This window comes from Hylobates moloch, unplaced genomic scaffold, assembly GCF_009828535.3.
Source record: "Hylobates moloch isolate HMO894 unplaced genomic scaffold, HMol_V3 SCAFFOLD_14, whole genome shotgun sequence".
Lineage (NCBI taxonomy): Eukaryota > Metazoa > Chordata > Mammalia > Primates > Hylobatidae > Hylobates > Hylobates moloch.
Window position 1 is genome coordinate 57,940,754 of NW_026652289.1, and position 25,379 is coordinate 57,966,132.

Genomic DNA, 25,379 nt, shown 5'->3' on the forward strand with positions numbered 1-25,379 from the left:
TGTTCACAGCATGCTAGCAGCATTCCCAGAGTAGAGCGGAAGCAGCAGGATCTCCTACAAAGGTCACTTCTGCCACATTGTATTTGTCAAATTAAGTTACAAGTCCAGGCTGGATTCAAGGATTCAACGGATGAGGAAATAAATGTCATTTCTTGATGACAGGAGTGGCACAATCACATTGCAAAGGGCTGGACTTATAGCAGTGAAAGAAATGGACAGTGGCTGCATCATCCACCGGCTTAAATGAGTTCCTTTATACCCCATTTGGAAAGTAGAAATAACAGTTTGACTTAACTTGAAGGGTTCTTCTTCAAGTTTAATAATTGTTTACATACAACACTTAAGAGGTTTTTTCTAAACAATTTTGAAATATAATCCTTTTTTATAATGCTGTGTTTTTATTATAGATCTAAATATGAGAACAAACATTCTTTCTCATTATTAATTTGGCCATGTATTTTTAATATGGGAGACATGTGTTAAGACTCACTGGAAGGAAATCCTGTGTGAAATAACTGTGTTTGGGGGAAAGTTATGCATTTGTGCAGAAGTATTATTCATTTAATAAAAGGAAGAGCAGCTAGCTTTTAATATGTTTACAAAAACATATGCTTTCCTATAACCCTCTGCTTTTATATATATAACCTTATAATTCCCATTTTACATTATAAAAATATTGGCTAATGGTGTAATATTTGTTTTCAGTTTAGTACTTGAAGAGTCTTTTGAGTTGTAGTGAACCTATTTTTGTTTAATTAATATTTCTTTGCAAAGCCAAGAAAAAGCCAAAGGTACAAAAATGTCTTTTGTTGGTTTTTATTGTGATCAAACACCATCAGAGGCTCTTTAATAAGTGTATCTATTTTGCCTTTTACTTTGTTGAGAATAAACATAGCTTTCTAAAACTCTCCTGTTTTGAGATACATATCAAACATTGGCAAAAATATTTGTTAAAATTCACTGTAACTATTATTATGTTCATTGGTATATATAGGGATAGAAGGCACAATGACCCTCCTTGGTTTTTAGCTTTATATTTAAAAAATTTTACTTATGGCATTTAGGCTTTTTAAGAACTCTTGTTGAATACACTTTTCAAAAAATACCAAGGAACAAAATTTATTTTTTTCCAAATAACCAATTGCTTAGTATTTTTAAGGGAATATTAAAATCTTATCCAGCCTGAAAGCTTCATTCTTGTATGATATACATTGTAATTTGTCCTGTTTAAGATCTATGTATATATTTACTTAGTAATTTAATGCATCTTCTCTTGAGGAAGGGTAAAATAAGTAATATTACAGTACAAATGATAACTGTTAAATGTGGAGAAGCCACATCTTGTCTATATTTTAAATAAACTGTTTTAAGTGCCCAGACAGTTCTAATAAAGTAGCAAATACCTGCATTAGGGAGGGGTAGACAGTCTGGTATTTATACAACAGACTAGAATAGAATCAAACTGGGTGGTTAGGAAATCTTGGCAAAGCAGTGGTTTCTGAGTCTTTCTGACTCCAGTTCTTTAATTTTTTTTTTTTTTCAGATTTCATGGCCACCTTAGATGCTGAAGAGGTTCGATTTTATTATTTAAAACATCATCATCTTTTTTGTCCTTTATATTTTTATGTGGAAGAATCCAGTAAAGTGAGATTAAGCCTGTTCTTGCCTTGGTCAGTAAAATGATTGATAGGATATAATTTTCCCTTTCTTCTGTTTGTTCCATTGAGTCCAAACTACATACTTTCAAATCATACAGTAGAAGGATAACAGAAGTGAATGAGGCATAATTAACTAAGGATAAGGGAAATAATAAAGAGACGAGAGTCAGGGGTCAGGGAGAAAGAAGCTGGCTGTACAGCTTTTGTTTCCCTGGTATATTTTAACATTCTTTTCCTTTTCTATTACATAAGCTCTAATTTGCTGTTATATAAGTGGGAGTAATAAATAACCTTTGGACTAAATGGAATGGGGGAAATATTTCTAGCCATCATCAATCCAGTGAACTGTAGAACAGTTCTTAATTGTGCAGCCTAATCTTCAAGGAATGTTTATGCTTCGTAAGCTTTGCTCTCTGCTGTTTTGAATTGTGATAGAGCTTGTGTAACAGAGAATGTTGGTAATTATAGGGTACTATAGAAGTCTGTTGTACTTTGTTAATTAGACGTTTTGGGGGAATTTGCCTAAACATCAATGATGTTTAGTTTTATTTAGGATATATATTTTTCCCATTGGAGAAGACTTTCTTTTCTTGGAGCCTTATCTGGAGGATGGTGACTTTATGAAACTCTGTTTTGGGGAGTGCTATTTTTATGGTAGATTTTTTTTTAGCATAGTTCATTGTAAAGTTTATTTAGATTTCTAGGTTTGAAGTGGATGAGGTATATAAGATATCTATTATATTAAGATAATTGATTCATCTTGTAAACATTTCAAGGCAAGTTAAGATTCAGCTGGTAATATTGCTCAATATAAATTCTTGGAAGTGAAAAAAAATAGTATGTCAGGATGAGTTATTTTTGTAGACTTGATTCCAAAGTGACCAAAAGAACTTCATGAAACTAGTTGCCTTAATCCTTCAAGAAGTCCCTTTTGAAAAATGTTTATGATAAAACTGAAGAATCCCATATTATAGATCTGGTGGTGTCTGCCTTCTTATCTCATCCTGGGATTGTCTTACTCATTATGCATCAGTTACATTGGCCTTCTTTCAGACATCCAAGCTCCTTTCACTAGTTGTTCCCACTGTCTGGGATGTAAATTCCTTGTCATTCGGCTATCACCGTCAAGATCACGTTCTTACAACAGCCTTTTTCAGTTACCCAACCTAACAGTCAACTCTCAGCATTTTCATCACATCTCCTTCCCTATTCTTTCTCGCTCTGTCGCCCAGGCTGGAGTGCAGTGGCGCCATCTCGGCTCACTGCAAGCTCCGCCTCCCGGGTTCACGCCATTCTGCCTCAGCCTCCCAAGTAGCTGGGACTACAGGCGCCGGCCACTGCGCGCGGCTAATTTTTTGTATTTTTAGTGGAGACGGGGTTTCACTGTGTTAGCCAGGATGGTCTCGATCTCCTGACCTCGTGATCCTCCCGCCTTGGCCTCCCAAAGTGCTGGGATTACAGGGGTGAACCACCGTGCCTGGCTCTCCTTCCCTATTCTTACGTGACAGTTTGTTTTCCTTGGTTGCTTACTTATCTTTCTTCATTAGAACATCAAGTTCCATGGGAAGAGAGACTTGTGCTGTCTTCCATGCCTGACAGTAGTAGGTGCTTCATAAAAGTTTGCATATGCAAATATGGAAGTTTTCATCCTTTTTGCTATAAAGGATATCTAAGTTTATTATGTGGAAATTTTAAAAAGATACTTGCATTTTTACATTGAAGATTTTTTTCCAGATGATTAGAGAAATGGAAATAGCTTAACTAGTACAAGGAGCACTGGACAAGAAGTCAAAACAACAGGATTCTTCAATCATTCTGCAACTAATTACAGTTGCCTTATAGCGGACCAAATCCCCTAATCTCCTAGTGACTCCATTTCTGTATGTATAAAATGAGAAACAGGGTTAACTTTCCATATGATATAAGGAGGCAAGTGAGGGCAGCACTGTGCAGGGATTTTTGGACTCCATTAAAGAGCTTTGTATTTATCCTACAAGCACTAGAAAGCTACTGAAAGGATTTTAACTGAGGTGGGACAGGATATAGGAAAGTGGTGGTGGTGGTATGATTAGGTTTCCATTTTAGAAAAATTACTGACTGCAGTGTGGAGAACACAAGGAAAGGGGCTAGAATGAACGAGAACAAACCATTTAGGAGATAAATGCAGCCATCCTGGTGAGGGATGGTATTAACTTGGAATAGGGTAATTTTGATGGACATGGAGATGAGCAGGTGGATTTCAGTAAGATGGGGAGGTAAAATCAGCAGGATTTCGTGATGGGGACCAAGGAAAGGAAGGTGTCAAGATTAATATCTAGATTTCTGTCTACACACAACTAGATGGATTCTGGTGTCTTTGCTGTGTTAATGAAACTTGGAATAGGATCAGAATTCAGGAGGAAGAGCATGTTTTTGGTTTGGGATGTGTAGGTGCTTTTAAAACACTCAAGAAGAATCATGAAGAAGGTATATGGATATATATATATATATACACATATATATACGTATGTATGTATGTGTATATATATATACATATATATGTATATATATATATATATGCCTGGAACTTAGAGGAGCCTGGGTTGCAGATGTGTTTCTGCATCATTTGCATGTAGCTTTTAATTGATACATATATCATGAATATAAAGTGCTTTGTAGACCATAAAAGGCCACATGTTGTGTTTGTCATTTCCTAAATTTGTGATGGTATTTCAAACCTGGTGATTTTCTGCTTACCTTTTAATAGATAGGTTAGTCATCTCTATAGAACTTTTCTGACTTTCCCTCTTTTGAACTATTTCTGTATTGCACACATAATTATTGTGGTGTTGTTATAGTATACTGTAATTGTTTTGTACATATTTATATATGTATCTGTCTGCCTTATTATACTTTGAGATCAGTTGAAGAAAGTGACTAGGTTTAATTCCTGTCACCGGCTTGAGGCCAGGTATCATGTCTATTTTCTTTCCCCTGGTATATCTAGCACTGTAAATGGGGCTTGGCACTATCAATCAATCATACATATTTGAATGTTGAGTGAAATATTTATATCCCTTTGCACATAGGTGTTTAGTAATAATTTTGTTGTAATTTTTTTTTTTTTTTTTAGTAGAGACGGGTTTTTGCCATGTTGGTCAGGCTGGTCTTGACCTCCTGACCTCAAGTGATCTGCCCGCCTTGGCCTCCCAAAGTGCTAGGATTACAGGTGTGAGCCACCGTGCCCGGCCTAATTTTTATTGAACAAATGAATTATCCAGTCTTCTGGCAGTTCTTTGGTACTTATTTTATAAACATTATGTAAAATACACATTTTTTGGCTGCTTCTCCTTATATTAGGGTTTAAAAATTTTATTTTGGGGGTTTATGGATTCTATATTGTGCAAAGGAGGTCAATGAACCCTTTGAAAATAAATATAAATTTTTCTGAATATGTGCTTTTGATATTATGATGTAACAAGAAAGATATATTTGATCCCTGCTTCTGGTTTCTGGCAAACAACTGCTAAAACCCTTGGAATCTCCAGAGAGATAAGAGTGCCTGTTGTACGCTAATGAGATGACTGGGAGCCCCTAGATAGTTTCAGGATGGGAACTGGTCTTCCAGAAAGACCAAGCCATGATTAGAGGGTTGGAACTTTCAGCCCACTCCAACCTCAGGGGTGGGGAAAGGGGCTGATGGTTGAGTTGATCACCAGTGGCCGGTGGTGTAATCAGTCATGCCTATGCAATGTAGCCTCCGCGAAAGCCCCAAAAGGACAGGGTTCAGAGAGCTTCCTGGTTGCTTGAACATGTGGAGGCACCTGGAGGATGGTGAGCCAGGAGAGGGCAAGAAAGTCCTTCACCCCTTCCCACATTCTTTGCCTTTTGCATCGCTTTGATCTGCAAGCTTGGTAACATCCTTTACAATAAATGAGTAAGCATAGGTAAAGTGTTTCCCTGAGTCCTGTGAGCTGCTCTAGCAAATTAATCATGGGTCATGGGAACCCTGATTTATAGGCAGTTGGTCAGAAGCACAGGTCACAAGCTGGGGCTTGCAATTGGCATCTGAAGGGTGGGAGTGACGGTCTTATGGGACTGAGTCTGTAGGTCTGTGCGATCTGACACTATCTCCAGTTAGCTAGTGTCAGAAATGAGTTAAATTGTAGGAGACCCAGATGTTGTGTGCTGGAGAATTGCTCCGTAAGTGGGGAAAACCTCTCTGCATTTGGTCACAGAAGTATTTTGTGGTGAGTGTGAGAGTTGGGAAAAGTCTGGTTTTTCCTGTCTCACGGAGTGCTTATATGCAATTATAAATAAAAAGAGGGTCCGTTGCTTTCGTCAGATTTATTTTTTATTTATTTTTATTTATTTTTTGGAGACAGGGTCTTGCTCTAACAGACAGGCTGGAATATAGTGGCACAAACTTGGCTCACTGCAGCCCCAACTTCCCAGGACTAGGTGATTCTCCCACTTCAGCCTCCCAAATAGTTGGGACTACAGGTGTGCGCCACCATGCCTAATTTTTTTGTATTTTTTGTAGAGATAGGGTTTCATCATGTTGCCCAGGCTGGTCTCAACTCCTGGGCTCAAGTGATCCCAAAGTGCTGGGATTATAGGCGAGAGCCACCACGCCCTGCCTCATTAGATTTTTAAAGGGATCCATGACACCAAAATTATTAAGATCTGTGAATTAGATACTTTTGTTCGGGATGACTCCTCTTGGCTTTAAGCAGTTTTCTATCAAAGTTTTGCTATCATCCTATATAAATTACCTTTAGGCTAAAACTAGTCACCTAATCATTTTAGCTATGATTTGTTGACTAGCCATTAAACAGTATAAGGTATTTCATATGGATTTGCATATATGTTAAGGTCTACTTACTTATTTGCATCTATAAATTTCTTAGGAGACTTTCTGTCTTAAATATTGAATAAATTAATATTCAGTATTGGACTCATAGGCTTAAATAAATCTTGTTTAGACTTTTTAACAGAAAAGAGTCTAGATGTAAAGTTTTTAATAATGGTTATTTCTGCATGGTGGAATTATGGGGTATCTCTGTTTTCATTTATAAACTTAAATGTATTCTAGGCTTTCTACACTAAACATACATTACTTTTCAAATTAAAATTCTATGTATCCGGAATAGTTACGAATTTCTTTTTTTTTTGTTTTGTTTTGGGTTTTTTTGTTTTTTTTTTTTGAGACGGAGTCTCGCTCTGTCGTCCAGGCTGGAGTGTGCAGTGGCGCAATCTCGGCTCACTGCAAGCTCCGCCTCCCGGGTTCACGCCATTCTCCTGCCTCAGCCTCTCTGAGTAGCTGGGACTACAGGTGCCCGCCACCACGCCCGGCTAATTTTTTGTATTTTTAGTAGAGACGGGGTTTCATCGTGGTCTCGATCTGCTGACCTCGTGATCCGCCCTCCTCGGCCTCCCAAAGTGCTGGGATTACAAGCGTGAGCCACCGCGCCCGGCCATAGTTACGAATCTCTAATTGATATTAATATGAGAGTCAGTGTGAAAACTTGTGATTTCTTTTATGTTGATTTAGAGTTTAAAGTTATCCAGTTAGATCTACCTAGTGAAATAGCTGATTCGTGTTAAAATGTTTGTTCTCTAGAAACAACTATGTTTTGTCTTTTACCATAGATACTTTGGCTTGCTGCTTTCTGAATGGGATGAATGTCTCTTTTTCAAACCAACATAATAACTGACTGTAGAAATTTACTTGTTATAATATATGGTAAACATTAGTACCCCTCAAAAAATTTACTACTTCTTTTTAGAAGGCTTTCATTTAATATTATGGGGCTTACCTTGTAAGTATATGACTATGGACTCACCAAGATATGTTGATATGTTAATACTTTCTTTTGAAGCAGAGAGGTATCTTTTGTTAAAGAATTAGAGTGGAAAGGGTGTGCTGCTTTTCCTGCCACATTAATGACTCAGCGAAAGGCACTGGTGATAATGTTTTGCAGTTTAAATGTGTATACATCAGCCAGTTTATTAATGGTGAATGAAATATACAGAAGTTGAGAGAATAGTTTACTATAATGAACTCCCATGAACGTATAACTCAGCTTTAACAGTTATTAACCTGTGGCCAATCTTGTTTTATCTATACTCACAAACCCCTGATTGATTTTTTAAAAATTAATATTTGTTAGTATTAATCATGCAATAGGCTGGCCAGGCACAGTGGCTCACACCTGTAATCCTAGCAGTTTGGGAGGTGGAGGTGGGCAGATCACTTGAGGTCAGCAGTTCAAGACTAGCCTGGCCAACATGGCAAAATCCTGTCTCTACTAAAAATACAAAAAAATTAGTCGGGTGTGGGTGGTGTGCACCTGTAATCCCAGCTACTCGGGAGGCTGAACCAGGAGAGTAGCTTGAACCTGGGTGGTGGAGGTTACAGGCTGCAGTGAGCCAATATTGTGCCATTGCAGTCCAGCCTGGGTGACAGAACAAACTCCGTCTCAAAAAAAAGATGGTATTGTGAGAGATTGCATTTATATTTTTATTATTATTTTTAATTGTACTGAAAACATAAAAATGTACTGTCAACCATTTTAAATTCATGTGTTAAGTATGTTTGCATTGTTATGCAACTGATCTTTAAAACTTTATCTTGCAAAATTGAAACTCTATACCCATTAAACAATAGCTCCCCATCTCTGCCCCTGCGACAGCCCTGATATCCACTATTGTTTCTGTTTCTGTAAATTTGACTACTTTAGCTACCTCATGTAAGTAAATCATACAGTATTTGTCTTTTTTTGACTGGCTAATTTCATTTAGCATAATGTCTTCAAGGTTCATCTATGTTGTAGCATGTGAGAGGATTTCCTTCCTTTTTAAGGCGAAATAGTATTCCATTGTATGCATATGCCACATTTTGTTTATCCATTCAACCGTCAATGGACATTTGGATTATTTCCACTTCTTGGCTATTATGAATAATACTACTATGAATATGGATATGCAAATATCTCTAGGAGACCCTGCTTTAAACTCATTTGGATATATACCCAGAAGTAGGATGGCTGGATCATATGGTAGTTCTATTTATAATTTTTTGAGGAATCACCATATGTGTTCCATCGTAGTTGCACTATTTTACAATCCCCACAGTGCACAAGGGTTCTAATTTCTACACGTTCTTGCTAACACTTGTTCTTTTCTTATTCCTTATTTTGGGATGTTAGCATCATTCCTAATGAGTGTGAGGTTATATCTCACTGTGGTTTTGATTTGCTTTTTTTTAATGATTAGTGACATTGAACATATTTTTTTATGCTTATTGGCTATTTGTATATTATCTTTGTAGAAATCTCTATTCAAGTCCTTTGCCCATTTTAAAATCTTTGTTGTTGTTGTTGAGTCATAGTAATTTAAAAATGTAATTTATATATTAGCCCCTTATTCGATATATGATTTGCAAATATTTCTGTGCATTCTGTAGGTTGCCTTTTTATTCTGTTGATTGTTTCTTTTGCTGCACAGGAGTTTGATATAGTTTCATTGATCTATTTTTGCTTTTGTAGCTGAGCTTTTGGTGTCACATCCAGGAAATCATTGCCAAATGCAATTTAGGAAGTTTTCTCCTGAGTTTTCTTCTAGGAGTTTTATAGTTTGGGGTCTTACGTTTAGGTCTTCAATCAATTTTGAGTCATTTTTTGCATCTGTTGTAAGATAAAGGTCCAAATTTATTCTTTTGCGTGTGGCTATCCAGTTTTCCCAACACTGTTGAGGAGATTGTTCTTTCTCTATGGAGTGCTCTTGGCACCTTGTTGAAGATCATTTGACTATTACGTGAGGGTTTATCTGTGGGCTGTTTACTTTATTCCACTGGTCTATATGTCTGTCTTTATGCCATTATGACACTGTTTTGATTACTATAGCTTCATAATATGCTTTGAAATCAGGAAGTGTGAGGTCTCCAACTTTCTTCTTCCTTTTCAAGACTGCCTATTTGAGGTCCCTTGAGATTCCATATGAATGTTAGGATTTATTTTTCTATTTCTGCAAAAATGCCATTGGGATTTTGATAGGGATTGCACTGATATCTGGATTGCCTTGGGTGGTATTGACATCTTAATGGTATTCAGTTTTCCAAATTTGTGAACCTGGGATGTCTTTAGATTTGTCACTTCTTTAATTTCAAAAATGTTTTGTCATTTTTAGCATACAAATTTTTCACCTAATTGACTAGGCTTATTCCTAAGTATTTTATTATTTTTGAAGGTATTGTAAATGGAATTGTTTATTTTTGTCTTGGATTGTTCATTGTTATTATATAGAAATGCAGCGGACTTTTGTGTACTCTCTTCCACACCTTTGCTGAATTTATTCTAACAGGTTTTTGTTTTGTTTGTGTGTATGAGTATGTTTGTATCTGTAATCTTTAGAGTTGTTTTTTTTTTGTTTTACAAATAAGATCATTGCATTTGAGAACAGAGATGATTTCAACTTCTTCCTTTCTGGTTTGGATGTCTTTTATTTCTTTTTCCTGCCTAATTTCTCTGAGTAGGCCTTCCAATTCTGTGCTAAATAGAAATGGCCAGAACAGCATCTTTTTCTTCTGCCTGATCTTAGAGGAAAAGCTTTCAGTTTTCCATAGTTGAGTATAATGTTAGCAGTGGGCTTTTCATATATGGTCTTTATTGTGTTGAGGCAGTTTCCTTCTAGTCCCAGTTTTTTGGGTATTTTTACCATGAAAGGATGTTGAGTCTTGTCAAATGCTTTTTCTATATCAACTTATATGATCATTGTGATTTTTGTCCTTTGTTCTATTAAGGGTGGTATATTACAATGAATTTCATATATTGAAACGTCCTTGCATTCCAGGAATAAAGATTATACACTTGATCATGGTGTATAATCTTTTAAATGTGCTATTAGATTAGGTTTGCCCTCTGATTGTTTTGATTATTTTTGAAGCAAATACCAGACATCTTATCACTTGATTCATTTGATCTAAAAATATTTCAGTATGTATTTTTAAAACATAGGGATTTTCAGAAATAATTATAAGATTATCACATCAGAAATCTCAGTTTACTATAATTCTTTAATGCCATCCAATATCCAGTCAGTAGTCATATTTTCTCAATTGTTTTATTTTACAAATACAGTTTGTTTAATCAGCGTACTTAAGTTCTGTGACTTATGATTGCTTGATAGGTTTCTGAAGTCACTTTTAATTTATAGGTTAAATTCTGTCTCTTTTTAATCTTGCTATATTTTGTTTAAGAAACTGTGGTTTACTCAATGGTAGATCTTTCTAATTGCATCCTGTGATGCAATCTTTGTGATATAGTTTATTATATTTCTCTGTCCCCTGTATTTCTTGTAAATTGTTACTTCTAGGGCTTTGGTTGGATTTTTATTTTTTTATTTTATTTTATTTTTTTGAGATGGAGTTTCACCCTTGTTGCCCAAGTTGGGGTGCAATGGTGCAATCTCGGCTCACAGCAAACTCCGCCTCCCAGGTTCAAGCGATTCTCCTTCCTCAGCCTCTGGAGTAGCTGGGATTACAGGCATGCACCACCATGCCTGGCTAATTTTGTATTTTTAGAAGAGATGGGGTTTCTCTGCTAAACCCCATTGGTCAGGCTGGTCTCGAGCTCCTGACCTCAGGTGATCCGCCTGCCTCGGCCTCTCAAAGTTCTGGGATTACAGACGTGAGCCACCACGCCCTGCCACTTCTTTGTTAATTTTTTAAAGAGTGTTTTTCTGATTAGTAATATTAAAGCAAACTAAATATGCCTTGAGAAGGACTCTGTACTTCTATATTTGAGTCCTTGTGGATGAACCATAACCTAACTTAATAGGTAGGCAAGATTGAAAACCTAATTTAGGAGTATGCGCCTGTAACAATAGCTGAGTCTTGGCCAATCCCAGCAGTCACATACTTCAACCACTCATACACTGCTGAGTGTTCAAACTGTATTCAAATATGACAAACGCCAACCTGTAACCAATCCAGCTATTTCTGTACCTCCCTTCTGATTTCTACACATCACTTCCCTTTTTAATCTATAAATTTGTTCTGACCACAAGGCATCCCTGGGGTCTTTCTGAATCTGCTGTGATTCTGTGGGCTGCCTGATTTCTGAATTGTTCATTGCTCAATTAAACAACTTTAAATTTAATTCAGCTGAAGTTTTTCTTTTAAGAGTAACTCTGACCAGGAGCAGGAGCACCTGTGACTATCGCCAGTGCCTACCATTTTTGGGCATAAACATCTACCATGCATGGTGCTGAGATCATTCATATCTATTAGCTATTTGATTTTACACATATAGGTTCTCTATTGTTATCCTTGCTTTGTAGTTGAGGGCACCGGTGCCTAGAAAGTATAAATTATCCCACTAGTATACAGCAGGTAGACTTTTGAGTCAGGCAAAATTCTGAAGAACATGTGTTTTAACTAAAGTGCTTTTTGAGGAGTCCAGTAGATTTGTAGACTGGTAAAGAAAGACTTGCGGTGTGGGATATGCAGGAGTATGTGTGAAGAAGGATCTTTTTTTGACCGTGAGCAGTAGGATCTGTTTGCTCAGTTGCAATCGACTGAACCAGTCGTGGGCTAACTGCCCTCATCTCAGGTCAATAGATACTTGTTGTCTGAATGTGGATAGTTTACTGGGAAACAATGTTGCTGGTAAATGTGTGTTACAGATCTAGCCTATTTAACAATTTAGTCCTAGAGGAAAGAGGATTCATGAAGCAGATGTGGATTCTGGCCTTAAGATGGGTGAGAATCTAGTGACTGACTACCAAGTTACTTATTGAAAATTAGTTTTATAGTTTCAAACCAGACACAGAAGAAACCTTAGATACAGTCAAATTAGAGGGGAGCTGAGGAGACAGACAGTAAGCTAATAAACAGATAAACATCTGATGTAATGGCAGATACTGATGAGCTCCCTGCAGAAAAGTAAAACAGGGTGCAAGGATAAAGAGTGGTGGGGTAGAGTGGGACACGGGGCCGTTTAGATGCAGAGGTCTGAGAAGCCCTCTCTGAGGAAGTGACATTGGAGAAGAACCTGAAAGTAGGGGAGGGAAGAACCTTATAGGTACAGGGGACAGCAAAGGTGGGAATTTGCCTAGGGCTCTTGGGAAATAGCTATGAAGGAAGGTGTGAGAGCAGGCACAGAAGATTAAGCCACAGAGGCTGGGGAGGTGGCAGGCAGCTCAGGACATCCATAATACTAGGACACACAATCCTATCTCCTGAGCATGGGCAGCTCCTTATATGGCTTTAGTTATTTGTTACTGTTTTCCCTCTTCCTTTGCCTTTGCTGTCCTATTTCTAGAAAGAATGTGCTTGCTTTGTTACCCAAAGGACAAGGTCTGAGTTCTATCACAGATTTCCTCAGAAGAAGGGTGACATAGACTGGGCGGAGTCTCTGAGTTTAGCCAAATGAATCCATTGTGATATCTTGTGGTTTGGGGGAAAAAACAATCATTGTTTCAAAAATAAGATATGGTATATGACCCTTATATATTTTATAATCAGAATATGGGCCTAATGTAAATTTAGTAGGAAACGGATTTCTTGTGGAAGTACATAGCAGAATTTTTAACTGGCAGCATGATCTATAATATAGCAGCTACCTCCTTCCTGTAAACACTTGTGTTGGAATGTTTTGCATTCCCATGAAACAATTTTCACAAATCTGTCTTTTTAGAGGAAGTGTAAATTATTCTCATGCTATTGTGGTAATGAGAACGTGGTTAAAAAACAACAACAACAACAACCACAAAAAAACCACCCTGAATTTGCACCGGCCTTGGTAGTGTAAGAAATGTTGATACAAGTATGCCATCGTAGAGAATGCAGAGAAATTATCTGCTTTGTCCCCAAATGGAGATTTTTTAAATAGTCTAGCTCATTGTCTAATGTGTATTTGCCTCCTTTAGTGTTTAACTAGTTTTTTTTAATCCAGTGAATCCAGGTAATTTGACTTTTCACTGATAAAATATTTACTTGTCATATTAGGCAGGGTGCTAAACTTGGAAACTAAAAGTACTGAGTTAAATTTAAAATTTGTTGAAAAGTATTCATCACGATGTATTCTATTTAATGTTTTGGCAGTGTTTCTGTCTCTTCTCATTTAACATGCTAGGAGACAGACTGGCAGCAGTTGTAAGCTGAAACCTGGTTGTATGCAGAGAGACTGATAGGGGTACAAAATAAAATGGAGAAAATTTGAAAGTGTTACTGTGTGTGCATTTCCTTAAATTAAAATGTGACACGTTCGCTTAAAATAGAATTTTATATTCTGTTTGTCAGGGCTATTATAACTTCATGTTAGATGATCCTAAGACTGAAACTGGTTTTAAATACTGTTCTGTGGAATAACCAAATTTGTCTCTTAAAATGTTGTCATTATGTCACACAATTTGTTTTTATATAATAAGCATGTTTCACAATATGTTTGAGTCATTTTCCCCAGTAGACCTGAAATTTATTACTCAGAGGAAAAGCATGCATTTACAATATATTCTTAGCTGCTCCTTTCTATCATTCAGCTGTCAAGTCCTATGGAATCTGAAATAGAACTCAACCAATGGGAGACAGGCTCCACGCTGTTAACCGGACAATTCGGATGTGGACAGTTTTATCATGCACTGCAGCGTCTGTGTTGCAGTGTTGAGGCAGCAGGATGCAGAGTGCTGTTCAAGTTTTCCAGTGGGGTGCCTCAAAGGGACAACTTTGAAAGATAGCTAGCTTCTAAAGAATAAGAAATAGATAGAGTTACTGTACCTGACTTGGGGCTGCTCTTAATCAAGTTCTGCGTTGCAAGGAAGACAATATTCGAGCGTTATGAAGGCGGAGAAGGATCCTGAAGACGAAGAAAATATCGTTAGAGATCCAAGCTAAGTGTAGCACAGCATGTGAGGGACTGAGTCACTTGTCAGGAGTTTGTCTGAGAGTTTGCTTTGTGAGCTTACAGAGATTTGTAACTTAATGCAAAGTAGTTTGCCATTAGCAACAAGAAACTAAATCCTGTCTATGATGAACTGTTGGTTTTCTTGTGCTCCTAAGAACAGAGTAGGTATCCCAGTAGTCTAGTGTAACAAAAGATTCTTGGTTAGACTTTCTGAACTGTGTTCTTTTAAAATGCACCACTGTTTTATTAATTTGGTTTGCTTTATTATTTTCTTCTTGATTTAGTTGATTAGCAGATGGGGGTTAGTAATAGGAAACAAAAGTTCTTTCTTTCTCTGGGTTTAAAAAGCACATGATAAAATCTTAATAATTGTACAGTGTTACTGTTAACTGACAGTGAATCACAGCTGAAAATGGTACTTGGTGTAGAACTGAAAATCATATGATAATGTGAGTCTTTAATCACATTTAATTATCTTTAAAGAAAGCCTTATTTTTGGATTTTTACAACTTTGTGGTGATTTAAATGGCTCTTTTTTTCCACCAGCAAGTTTACTTGGAAATAAACTGGAGATTGTTTTAATTGTAAGGATAGACTAATCAAATCTAGAACAAGCATTTGTGTGTTAAACATGATTTAATATACAATGTCTTGTAAGCTTATGTCCACTACCACTCTCCAAATTAGAGTCAGTAAACTGTTTTGTTTTTGTTTTAAAGCTTAAGAAAGGTGATGCGTAAAATGTAGCTTAGACTTGGAGCCCATAGGCAGGGTTATTCTGTACTCATAGTTGGCAGTTTAAACTTTTGAAGTTAGGAGGAAGTGGGTTCATCACCAAATTTAAGTAATTTAGAGACAATTCTAAAATCTGTGTAGGTACTTGAGCCAGGTTCTATTAAAATATTAAATTTCAGAAGTGAGTTAAAATTTTAATGTATTTGTCTTTTTTTCATATTCAGTTTTCATATTTATTTTCTACATCAAGTATTTAATTTTACATTACTTGTTTAACAAGAAAATTAGTGATGGTGATTTTTTTTTTACTTTTCTTTTTTGGTTTATAGGGAATAGTAGATATAAAATTAATATTGATGAAACGTTTAGAGGATATACAGGTGATTCAGTTTTTTTCTCAGATTTGTTAGGGTATTTGTGGCCATAGGATTCGTTTTGTAAGTTAAGTGAAAAATATCCAGATCTTTTTTTGTTCTAGAAATAATACTGGATTTAGCACAGAATTTACTAGTAAATTGGTATAATATTTTAAAAGGCTAAAATCTCACCTGTTTAAGTAACATGTATTTTAATTCTATGTTCTGACATTTATGCTTATTGAGAAAAGATCTAGGTTATTGGCTTCAGAATACCTTGAATGTATTTTCTCTAAAGTTAGAGATAACCTTGATACGATTAAAATGTATGTTATATGAGAGATCCTTCTTAAAACCCCCACCTTTAATCTAAATACACATACACAGAATTTTTATTAAAATTAAAAATCTATTTTTTATAAAAACAATACATGTGGAATCTAAAAAGGGAGAAAATGAAAGTAACCTGTAATCTTAATATTTTCAGATGTTAAGCAGTTAATACTTTAGAGTCTGTCATTTTTAGTTTTTTATATGTAAAAGTTTTATTCTAATATATAAACATAATGAATTGCTTTCTCTATAGAATGTGTGTGTGTATATATATATAATTTGCCTCCATAAATATATTTCCAACAGTACTTTTTAAATAAATGTCTGTGTTGGGGGGTGGGTAGTTTCTTAAAATGTATGTAGAATTCCACTGCATCTAAGAGTCCTAGGAGCTATGTAACCAGAGCCAAATCTGAAAATGTGATTTGAAATCTGAAAGGGTATGGGAAAAGCACACTGATTTTGGAACTATAGATGTCATGGTTGGGCTTGAACACTTAAGACATTTACTGTCTCTGGGGCCTTGGCTTTTCTTACCTGCTAAATGGAGATGATAATTTTAGTTTACTAGGGTTGATTGGGACTTTAGTGCCTGGTACAGGGTAGGTGTTCAGTAGTTATTGATTTCCTTTTTTGCCTCAAAGGCAGAGAGAACTGGGCAGAGAACAAAAGAAACATGCTTTCCCTCAAAAATATAATTTTAAATGTTTCTTGTATATCATGTGTTTTGGGAAGATTTTATAACTCTGCTCTCCTAATGAAGTTAGCAAAGAAGGGAGAAGGAAATTTGGAATGCAATTGGAAAATAAGTGATGTATTATGCAGTACTGCTTTCCTTTCTCTCTTTTTTCTTTCTTTAGAAAATCTTAACTAATGTAGTATGCCATATTTACTTTTTTTTTTTCCTTTTTGTAGCATACAGCAGATTGGAATAAATATGATGACCGATTGATGAAAGCAGCAGAAAGGGGGGATGTAGAAAAAGTGTCCTCAATCCTTGCTAAAAAGGGGGTCAATCCAGGCAAACTAGATGTGGAAGGCAGATCTGTGTAAGTATTATTGATGATAAAAGCATGTCTGAAGGGAATTTGGATAGTCTTGGGATACAAATGAAACTTGTGAATTGTAGTTATCAACTTACTTATTAAGAAATTCTGCCAAAACCTGCACTATAAAATCTTTGAAACAAACATTGTTCTCAATTTAAAAGATTTCCAGTCTAGAGAGAGAACACTAGAATACTATCCAGTGGTCTAGAATTGTTTAGGCCCAGTGGCAAACCACAGCCTGTGATTATTTGGTGCATTTTCATTTTAAGCCTTTTTATATTCCTTATCAGATTTGCTCTTTGAAGCAGCCTGATAAAAGAAGTGGGAAAAAGTTTACGGAGGTTAAATACTTTGGTCTCATTTCAGGTAAAGTCACAGAGCTGGAATGTGAACCCAAGCTTTGTGTCTTCAAAGAGTTCTGTAAATTACCCTATCTTTTCTCCCAACCCCCAATCCATCGTTATACTTGGGTAATTCAGTTAAATAAGAATGCTTAGAGCAGAAAGGAGGCAGAATAACTAGTGTGGCTTAGGGAGATACAGGTAATAATCCCACTCTTTTGTTTTTTTGTTACTGAGGAGAACTGCTGGCTTGTATATATGCTTATGAACCATGTGTCTGTCTTCTCCCCCTCCCCGTCTCAAATCTTCATTATTTCCCTTCTTGTTGTGGGTGGGGAGCAGTTGGGTTAAAGGGTAGATCTAGTGTCTCTTATGACCCTCTATACTTACAGCATTTAAAACCTTATCTGGGAACCCTTTCAAAGTTAGAGGTGAAAAGTCTCATATCCTAAAATTCTTCTCAGTCTTTACTTGCATGAATTTATTCAGAATATTATAACTGGAAACCAGATACTAAATATAGAAATGAATATTAGGAAGTGAATAGTTAATGTGTGATGTGGGTCACTGCCTTGGAATGCTTAGATATTAAATATAGTAAAGATAAAGCAGGGCTATAAATTAGTTTTTAGAGCAATAAAGTTGGAAAAGTTTCAAGTTCCTAATGTTTCACTTTTATCAAGTAGCAGTTTGATAGCTATGGAAACATTGGTTATTTTGAATTTTGCCCCATTACTGAATTTTAAGCTATTTATAGGGCTTACAGTATAAATCGTGAAAATTTAATACCCAAAAGTGATATTTTTGGATCTTTTTTCTTCATGTTTCTTTTTTCTCAAATGCTAAGATGTTAAAAGATGAAATGAATCTTTTCTGGGATGAAACTTTTCAGTGAAACCTACATCACTGAAATCAGTTCTGCCTATTCATACTTTGAATATTTTGAGTGAATGGTAGCTTGAGTTTTTGTTTGGAGTTTTTGATATAAGGTTCAATTTTGAGTGACATTAAATAGTTATAATGGTGTAATTTGATGAACTGTGAACTTTAGTTTTTGAAATATTTGAGGAGTGTTAGTCTCGAAGTTTTCATCGTAGAGAGTAGAATTTTTTTATTTTTTTTATTTTTTTGAGACGGAGTTTCGCTCTTGTTGCCCAGGCTGGTGTGCAATGGCACACTCTCGGCTCACTGCAATCTCTGCCTCCCGGGTTCAAGCGATTCTCCTGCCTCAGCCTCCTGAGTAGCTGGGATTACAGGAATGCATCACCACCCCTGGCTAATTTTGTATTTTTAGCAGAGATGGGGTTTCTTCATGTTGGTCAGGCTGGTCTTGAACTCCCGACCTCAGGTGATCTGCCCACCTCAGCCTCCCAAAGTACTGGGATTACAGGCATGAGCCACTGCGCCCGGGTGAGAGTAGAATTTTTTCTAGGATTCATAGAATAAAGTATTCTCTTTTTTTACTCACACACAAACTGTATTCTTAATTAAAGCATGTTGTATTTAGTCAAGTGTGGGACATGTTACAAATATATTTTCTGTATTTACAATTACAAAAACAATTTGTTTCAAATGATTGTTTTTAATTTTGAAATTTATTTCTAAATTTAAGACAAAAGAACATGTGCTTCTTGAGCTCAGTTTGGTTTCAAAAATGAAATATTTGAAGCCTAGCCATAGTTACCACAAGGATCTATTTTCTTTCTGTTCACCTCTTTCCTAAGGTACAGCCCTTCTAGGGCCCAGTCCAAGATGGGGAAGGTTCACCAAGGATTCCACTGCTACTTGGAGAAAAGTGGACTCCAGTTAGTGTCTCCCCATTTCCGCAAGGCTGTCAAAGTGCTTTTTAGTCTCCTGTTTCTCTGGAATCAGCAAATGTTCCCAGGGAAAAAGTGGCCTGAAATACTAAGCTCACTTCTCTGGGCCTTCTTCCTACCTTGCATCCTGGCCTAGTAACTTTTTACTATTTTGTTAGCTCACTGACACCTTTAAGCATATGTCTCATATTTTTTGCAGCTTTTCTAGTTGTCCTCAGTAGTAACATTTGTCCAAGTTACATATATCTCCTGTTATAGAAGTCCATGTCTTGTTTTTAAAAGAAGAAAACATAGAGTTGCTTTTTAAATTGCAAAATAGTATTTTTTATGAAGCAATTTTTCAAATTTCCTATACAATTCTTTGCATGTTTTAATGATTGATATATCTTCTTTCCAAAGCACATCTATTTATAGCACATCAGCATTATTAATGCCTTGTAGATTTGTTGTGATTTCTGCCCTTTTGTACATCATCATTATAATGTTGATCTCTTTTGAAGAAAGAGGTCTTCCACATTTTGTGAGCTAAGAAATGAAAACAAGCAAACAACAAAACAATGATATCTCTAAGATTGTTGGGAGACTACCTTTGCTAAAGGAAATTAGCATTCTTCAAAAGGTTCTAATGGTGCATTGCATAGTATAATTCCCAGTTTCATTGTGGCAGAGAGATTATAAGGCATAGATACTCAGCCTTATAGTGATTTAATTTAGTAGAAGGAGAACTTACCTGACTCTTAAGAATACTATATTCCTTTTACCAGAAACAGCTTTCTAATTCGGATTGTACACAAACCTGCTTTACTTGGTAGTGCTTTGTCTGTAATTTGCATTTATATCCATCGTAATACTAATAGCGTCGCAAGACTGAGTCTTGTAATATTTGGAAATGAATTTGTAAGCTATCTTCAGATTTTATCTCCAAGTATGCAGTTATTCAAATATTTGAGGGTTTGTCATTTGACTGGCACTGTTATTGGTTCGGGGGATGTAATAGGAAGCAAAACTAGACAAAAATCCCTGCTTTCATTGAGTTTATGGTTGAGTAGGAAGAGATTGATAGACTATAAAGTAATGAATTTATTCTATTACAAAATATTAAATCCTGTGTAGAATAATAAAGGCAGGGATTGGGGGAATTAGGAGTACTAAGGTTTTGGTGAATGGGGAAATGTAAAAAATTTTAATGGTGTGGTCAGGGAAGATCTCTGCTGAGAGTGGGCTACAGGAGTGTATCTGTATCCTGGCACCTGCCGAGCACTTTCACATTTTTTATTTCCTGGCATCTTTAGAATGGTTATTGCACTTATTTAAGGCCTCAGTTTTATTTCTACTTGAGTTCAACATCCTTTGTCAACAACTATTGTATTTACCAGTTTGGATTTGTAGAGTAATATTCAATGTCAGTGGCAGTTCTTTTTGTTAAACTCAGCATAATTCATAGATTCACAGAATGTCAGTTCTCATCGCACACAAAGTATTTCGGTAATGTTTGTTGATTAATAAAATATTAGATGACCAAATAAATAATGAAATATTGTAGCATTTTGAATACTTGATGGCTTAAAGTTAATTTTTAAACTTTAACTTGCCTTATTAGGAAACTTATTCAGTTATTCCTGTTCATGTGAAACTTCAGCCAATCATACAAGCCCAGGCCTTTGAACAAAAGGAAGAATTAGTTGGTAGTTGGTAATGTTTGGGAAGAAGGCGCTGATTCTTTTGTGATTTTAAGGGTAGTTTAGCTTGTTGTTTTGAAGGCTTTTCTAAGTCAGGTTTAGTTTGATAATTCTAAAGAGAAGAGGTAAGTGTTTGGATCTGTCTTTGGCCTCAGCATTCTGCTAAACTAAATAAAATAATGAAACCATTTGAAACTAAATAAAATAATCTGATAGAAAATTTTCAGTGCATTTATTAAGATCCAAGCAGCAATGCTTTTGCTATAAACTTTAGAGTTAATGATATTATAGTATAAACTTTCTCTTATTAAGGCTTTTGCACATTAGTATATTTCATTGGTTCTAAGCAGGTATTTTTAGAAAGTATTGGCCCCTTATGTAAATGAGATAGGTTTCTTTTTTTAATTTTAATTAAATATGTAGGTGTTCTAATGTAGCCTTTAAAACATGTGTGTGTGTTTGTGTGCGTGTGTGTGTGTTGAATAAAGGGTGACATTAATGTAACATTTAAGGTGACCTTTGGTCCTTTCCTTGGCGCAACAAATATTTTTTTTTGTTGTTTAGCTTCCATGTTGTGGCCTCAAAGGGGAATCTTGAGTGTTTGAATGCCATCCTTATACATGGAGTCGATATTACAACCAGCGACACTGCAGGTATGTTTGCCTCCATAGTTAATTATAAAACATAAAGCGAAAACAAACATTGTCCACTGCTAACATTTTTATTCAGACCTAAATGTGATTTAAAGAGAGACGTCCTCAATTTTCTGTTTTTAAATAGTTGAGAAAGAGTTCACTTCTGAGGTATCGTGGGAGAGGTCAAGTATAGGGAATTTAGGAGAAAGGATTGCTTTCCTGACGAGCAGTTGGAGACCTAAATTCTAATACAGGTCCTGGCAGTGTTACAGAATCCTAGAATCTCAGATTTTGAAGAACCATTAGGGACCATTTGGCGTTTGGTTGGATATTTCTTGTGATGGAGAACTAACTGCCACATAAAAACATTATCATCAAGGACAACAATAATAACAAGAATAGTTGACATGTATATAACATTTAATAGCTATTCTTCTAAGCACTTTACCCATTCATTTTATTCTCATATCAACTCAGAGAGGTTCTGAGGCCCTGAGCTGTTAAGTAACTTGGCCCAAGGCCCTTCAGTAGCTAAGTCGCAGTCAGAATCTGTATTCTTAACCATTATGCCTCATAAGGAACCCATTCTGTTCCTAGCTATATTTATAAAAAAATCATTTTTTATACAGAATCAAAATATATTTCTCACTCAGTTTTCTGCGTACACTTATTTGTACCTTTGTCCTTTAAAATCTTACAACAAAGGTTTGTACATCAAAGAAGTTTGTACATCAAAGGTAGACCTTCAAGTATTTGAATATAACTATCTCTTGTTCCATGAGAGTGCTAGTTTTCTATCTATTGGGATAAACATTCTTACTTCTCTGGGACTGTTGACAGCTTAGTTCTTTGCAGTTCTACTTTGTTTTTCTGTTAAATACAGGAGTTGACCCAGAACTAAAAGGTTTTTGTTTGTTAGTTTTTACAATTTTTTATCCTGTGATTCCATGTATGGGCAAATAAATACATAACTGTTACCCAGCATTGTGTTTAGAAATGGAAGGGAGGGAGAGGGAGACAGATCACAATTGAATTAGTGAGGTAAATCTTTACTTAAGAATACATCAGATTCTAAGAAGACCAATTTATCTGCTACCTTTGAGTGAACAAAGAAATGTGTTTATTGCTTATATATGCTTTCCACTGATGTAGAAGAATATTTATTTTTAGAAATTTTGGACTAACCATACCTCTTCAGAGCTCTTAAGACTTTATTTATTTGTGCGGATTCCAATTCAAACAAGTATCTTTCTTGTTTTTGTCTGTATTCTTTCTACTCTGGACATTTTGCCTAGTGGCTAATCTAGTGACTTCTGCCTGCTTTCTTTCATTGCAGATCAAGCTCAAATGCTTCCCCAAGCTCAGCAGACATTATTTCATGTATTGCACCCCAACATACCATCTTTAACTCTTCTGTCTTTTGTTTTTGCTGCTATTTATATTTTCATTTGGTATGTTTTGATATGTTTGTCCCTAGAGTTGTCCTTTATTGAATACAAGGGTCTTTTCTCAATTGCTATAATGTCTGTTATAATCCAGATGTAGATATTTGAACAATGTGAATACACATCTTCATGTGTATTATCTTAAGTGCTGTTTAATATAAAAGTGTATTTAAAATGACCAGATTTCAAATTAGTGCAGTTTTGAGATATTTGTTACTTAGGTCTTACCAGGTATGCACCTGTGTTGTAATTTATGTTGGTAGCTTTAGATCTGGTGTTTCCTTGATTTTTTGCTGCTGTATCTCAAGTGGCTAGATTTGGTGTTTCCTTATCCCTGACCCGACATTTTTATGTGACCAAGTTTCTGTAGCATTTTGTTGAACACCAGGTACTGTTGCCACTGTGCCTAACTCTACCATCTCCACTCCATGCTATCTCTTACTTTACATGTAAATGACAGTTATTTTAGTCACTTTTCACAATGTGAAATGTTTCTAGGACACTTGTCCATGAACAGGAGCAAGTTGAAATTTGAAATGATCACATCTGATTGACTTCTAATTAGAGGATGTTTGAGTGTAGTTGAATATATTGTATCTGTACTTATTGAAAAACCTGAAAGACCTGAAAGACCTGGACTCACTATGTTCTGTTCTGCAACCTGGTTAGTCAGCTACACGGAAGTGACCAGAGAGTTGAAAGCCAATTTATTTATCCCTCCAAGATGAATAAAACATAAATTACTCTTCTAGCAAAAAGGTCTACTTGTGAAGTCAAATTATGGTGTTTTTGTTTTTGTTTTTTTCTGACAGGATTTCGCTCTGTCACTTAGGCTAGAGTGTGGTGGCATAATCATGGCTACTGCAGCCTTGACCTCCTGTGCTTAAGTGATCCTCTACCCTCAGCCTCCGGCATAGCTGGGACCACAGGCATACACCACCACACCTGACTAATTTTTATATGTTTTGTAGAGATGGGGTTTCACTGTGTTGCCCAGGCTGGTCTCAAACTCCCAGGCTCAAGCAATACACCTGCCTAGGCCTCTCAAAGTGCTGGGATTACAGATGTGAGTCACTGTGTCCGGCCCCCAAATTATATTTTAAGAAGTTTGTGGCCAGGTGTGATGTCTCATGCTTGTAATCCTGTTACTTTGGGAGACCAAAGCAGCAGCATTGCTTGAGGCCAGGAGTTCAAGACCAGTTTGGGCAATACAGTGAGATCCTGTCTCTACACAAAATAAAACAAATTAGCTGCGCATGGTGGCACGAGCCACCAGTTACTCTGGAAGCTGAGCTGTGAGGATCGCTTGAGCCCAGGCATTCGAGGCTGTACTGAGCTGTGAGGCTGCACACTAGCCTGCATGACAGAGTGAAACCTTGTCTCTAAAAGAATAAATTGAAAAGAAAAGGGCCGGGCGCGGTGGCTCACCCTTGTAATCCCAGCACTTTGGGAGGCCGAGGCGGGCGGATCACGAGGTCAGGAGATCGAGACCACGGTGAAACCCCGTCTCTACTAAAAAATACAAAAAATTAGCCGGGCGTGGTGGCGGGCGCCTGTAGTCCCAGCTACTCGGAGAGGCTGAGGCAGGAGAATGGCGTGAACCCGGGAGGCGGCGCTTGCAGTGAGCCGAGATTGCGCCACTGCACTCCAGCCTGGGTGACAGAGCGAGACTCCGTCTCAAAAAAAAAAAAAAAAAAAAAAAAAGAAAAGAAAAGAAGTTTGTGAGATTAGAGGGAAATTAAGAGCATTAAATGTTAGAAGTTGGAATAGCCTGGTTAAATCCTTATATCTTTCACCATCCAAGAGGTGTTTGTATAAAGAAATATAATTAGGAAAAATAGGGTTTGGAGGTAGAACGTTCCTACAAGTTTCTTTTCTGGTATTCAGAATTAACCTTTCAGATTAACTGGTAACCTCTCTTCCCTACCCCCTTTGGCATTTCCTTTAAAATGCACATTTTATACAAATTATATTTGCACGAGTTGTCTGATTTTCAGAGATACAATTACATAATAAACCTTGAATTTTAGCCAAAGCATGAAAAATCAGTTAAGGAATACCCTTTCTATGCCTTACGCTTCTTAACTTTCTCAGTTTTCAGTGTCCACACTGCGTATTTGGAAATGTAATGTGAAATCTCGGTATTTCTTTCTCTCTCTTCTTTCCTCATTGTCTTTCTCTCCTTTCCCTTTTCTCTATGCCAGTATTTAATTATCTGCTGTGTTTTAGGTACTGTTCTACATGCTGGGGATATAGTAGTGAATACAACAAAGTTCCTGCTTGTCATAGATTTGTATAATTAGTTTTTCTTTCTACCTTCATTGTTTTGGTACGTATATCATCTCTTACTAAAATATCAAGCTAGATGAAACATCTTTGGAAACTGAAAGTATACTTACAGATTAAGTATGTTGTCAACTAGTTTTGGAAAGAAGGAATCATATTTT

At 36.3% G+C, this 25,379-nt stretch overlaps 1 protein-coding gene across 3 annotated transcripts in view; it reads left to right on the top strand.

Moving 5' to 3' along the window:
- Positions 1-25,379, top strand: part of UACA (uveal autoantigen with coiled-coil domains and ankyrin repeats) — a 105,580-nt gene that overhangs the window by 45,984 nt on the left and 34,217 nt on the right. For 2 of the 3 annotated variants that reach the window (XM_058427758.1, XM_032175052.2), the window contains exons 2-3: positions 16,882-17,015; positions 21,417-21,505. In XM_058427758.1, the coding sequence (XP_058283741.1) occupies positions 16,918-17,015; positions 21,417-21,505 (187 nt within the window). In that variant the 5' untranslated portion in view covers positions 16,882-16,917. Of the gene's footprint in view, positions 1-14,297; positions 14,704-16,881; positions 17,016-21,416; positions 21,506-25,379 lie in introns of those variants that run through there. The other variant, XM_032175054.2, reaches the window with a different exon arrangement.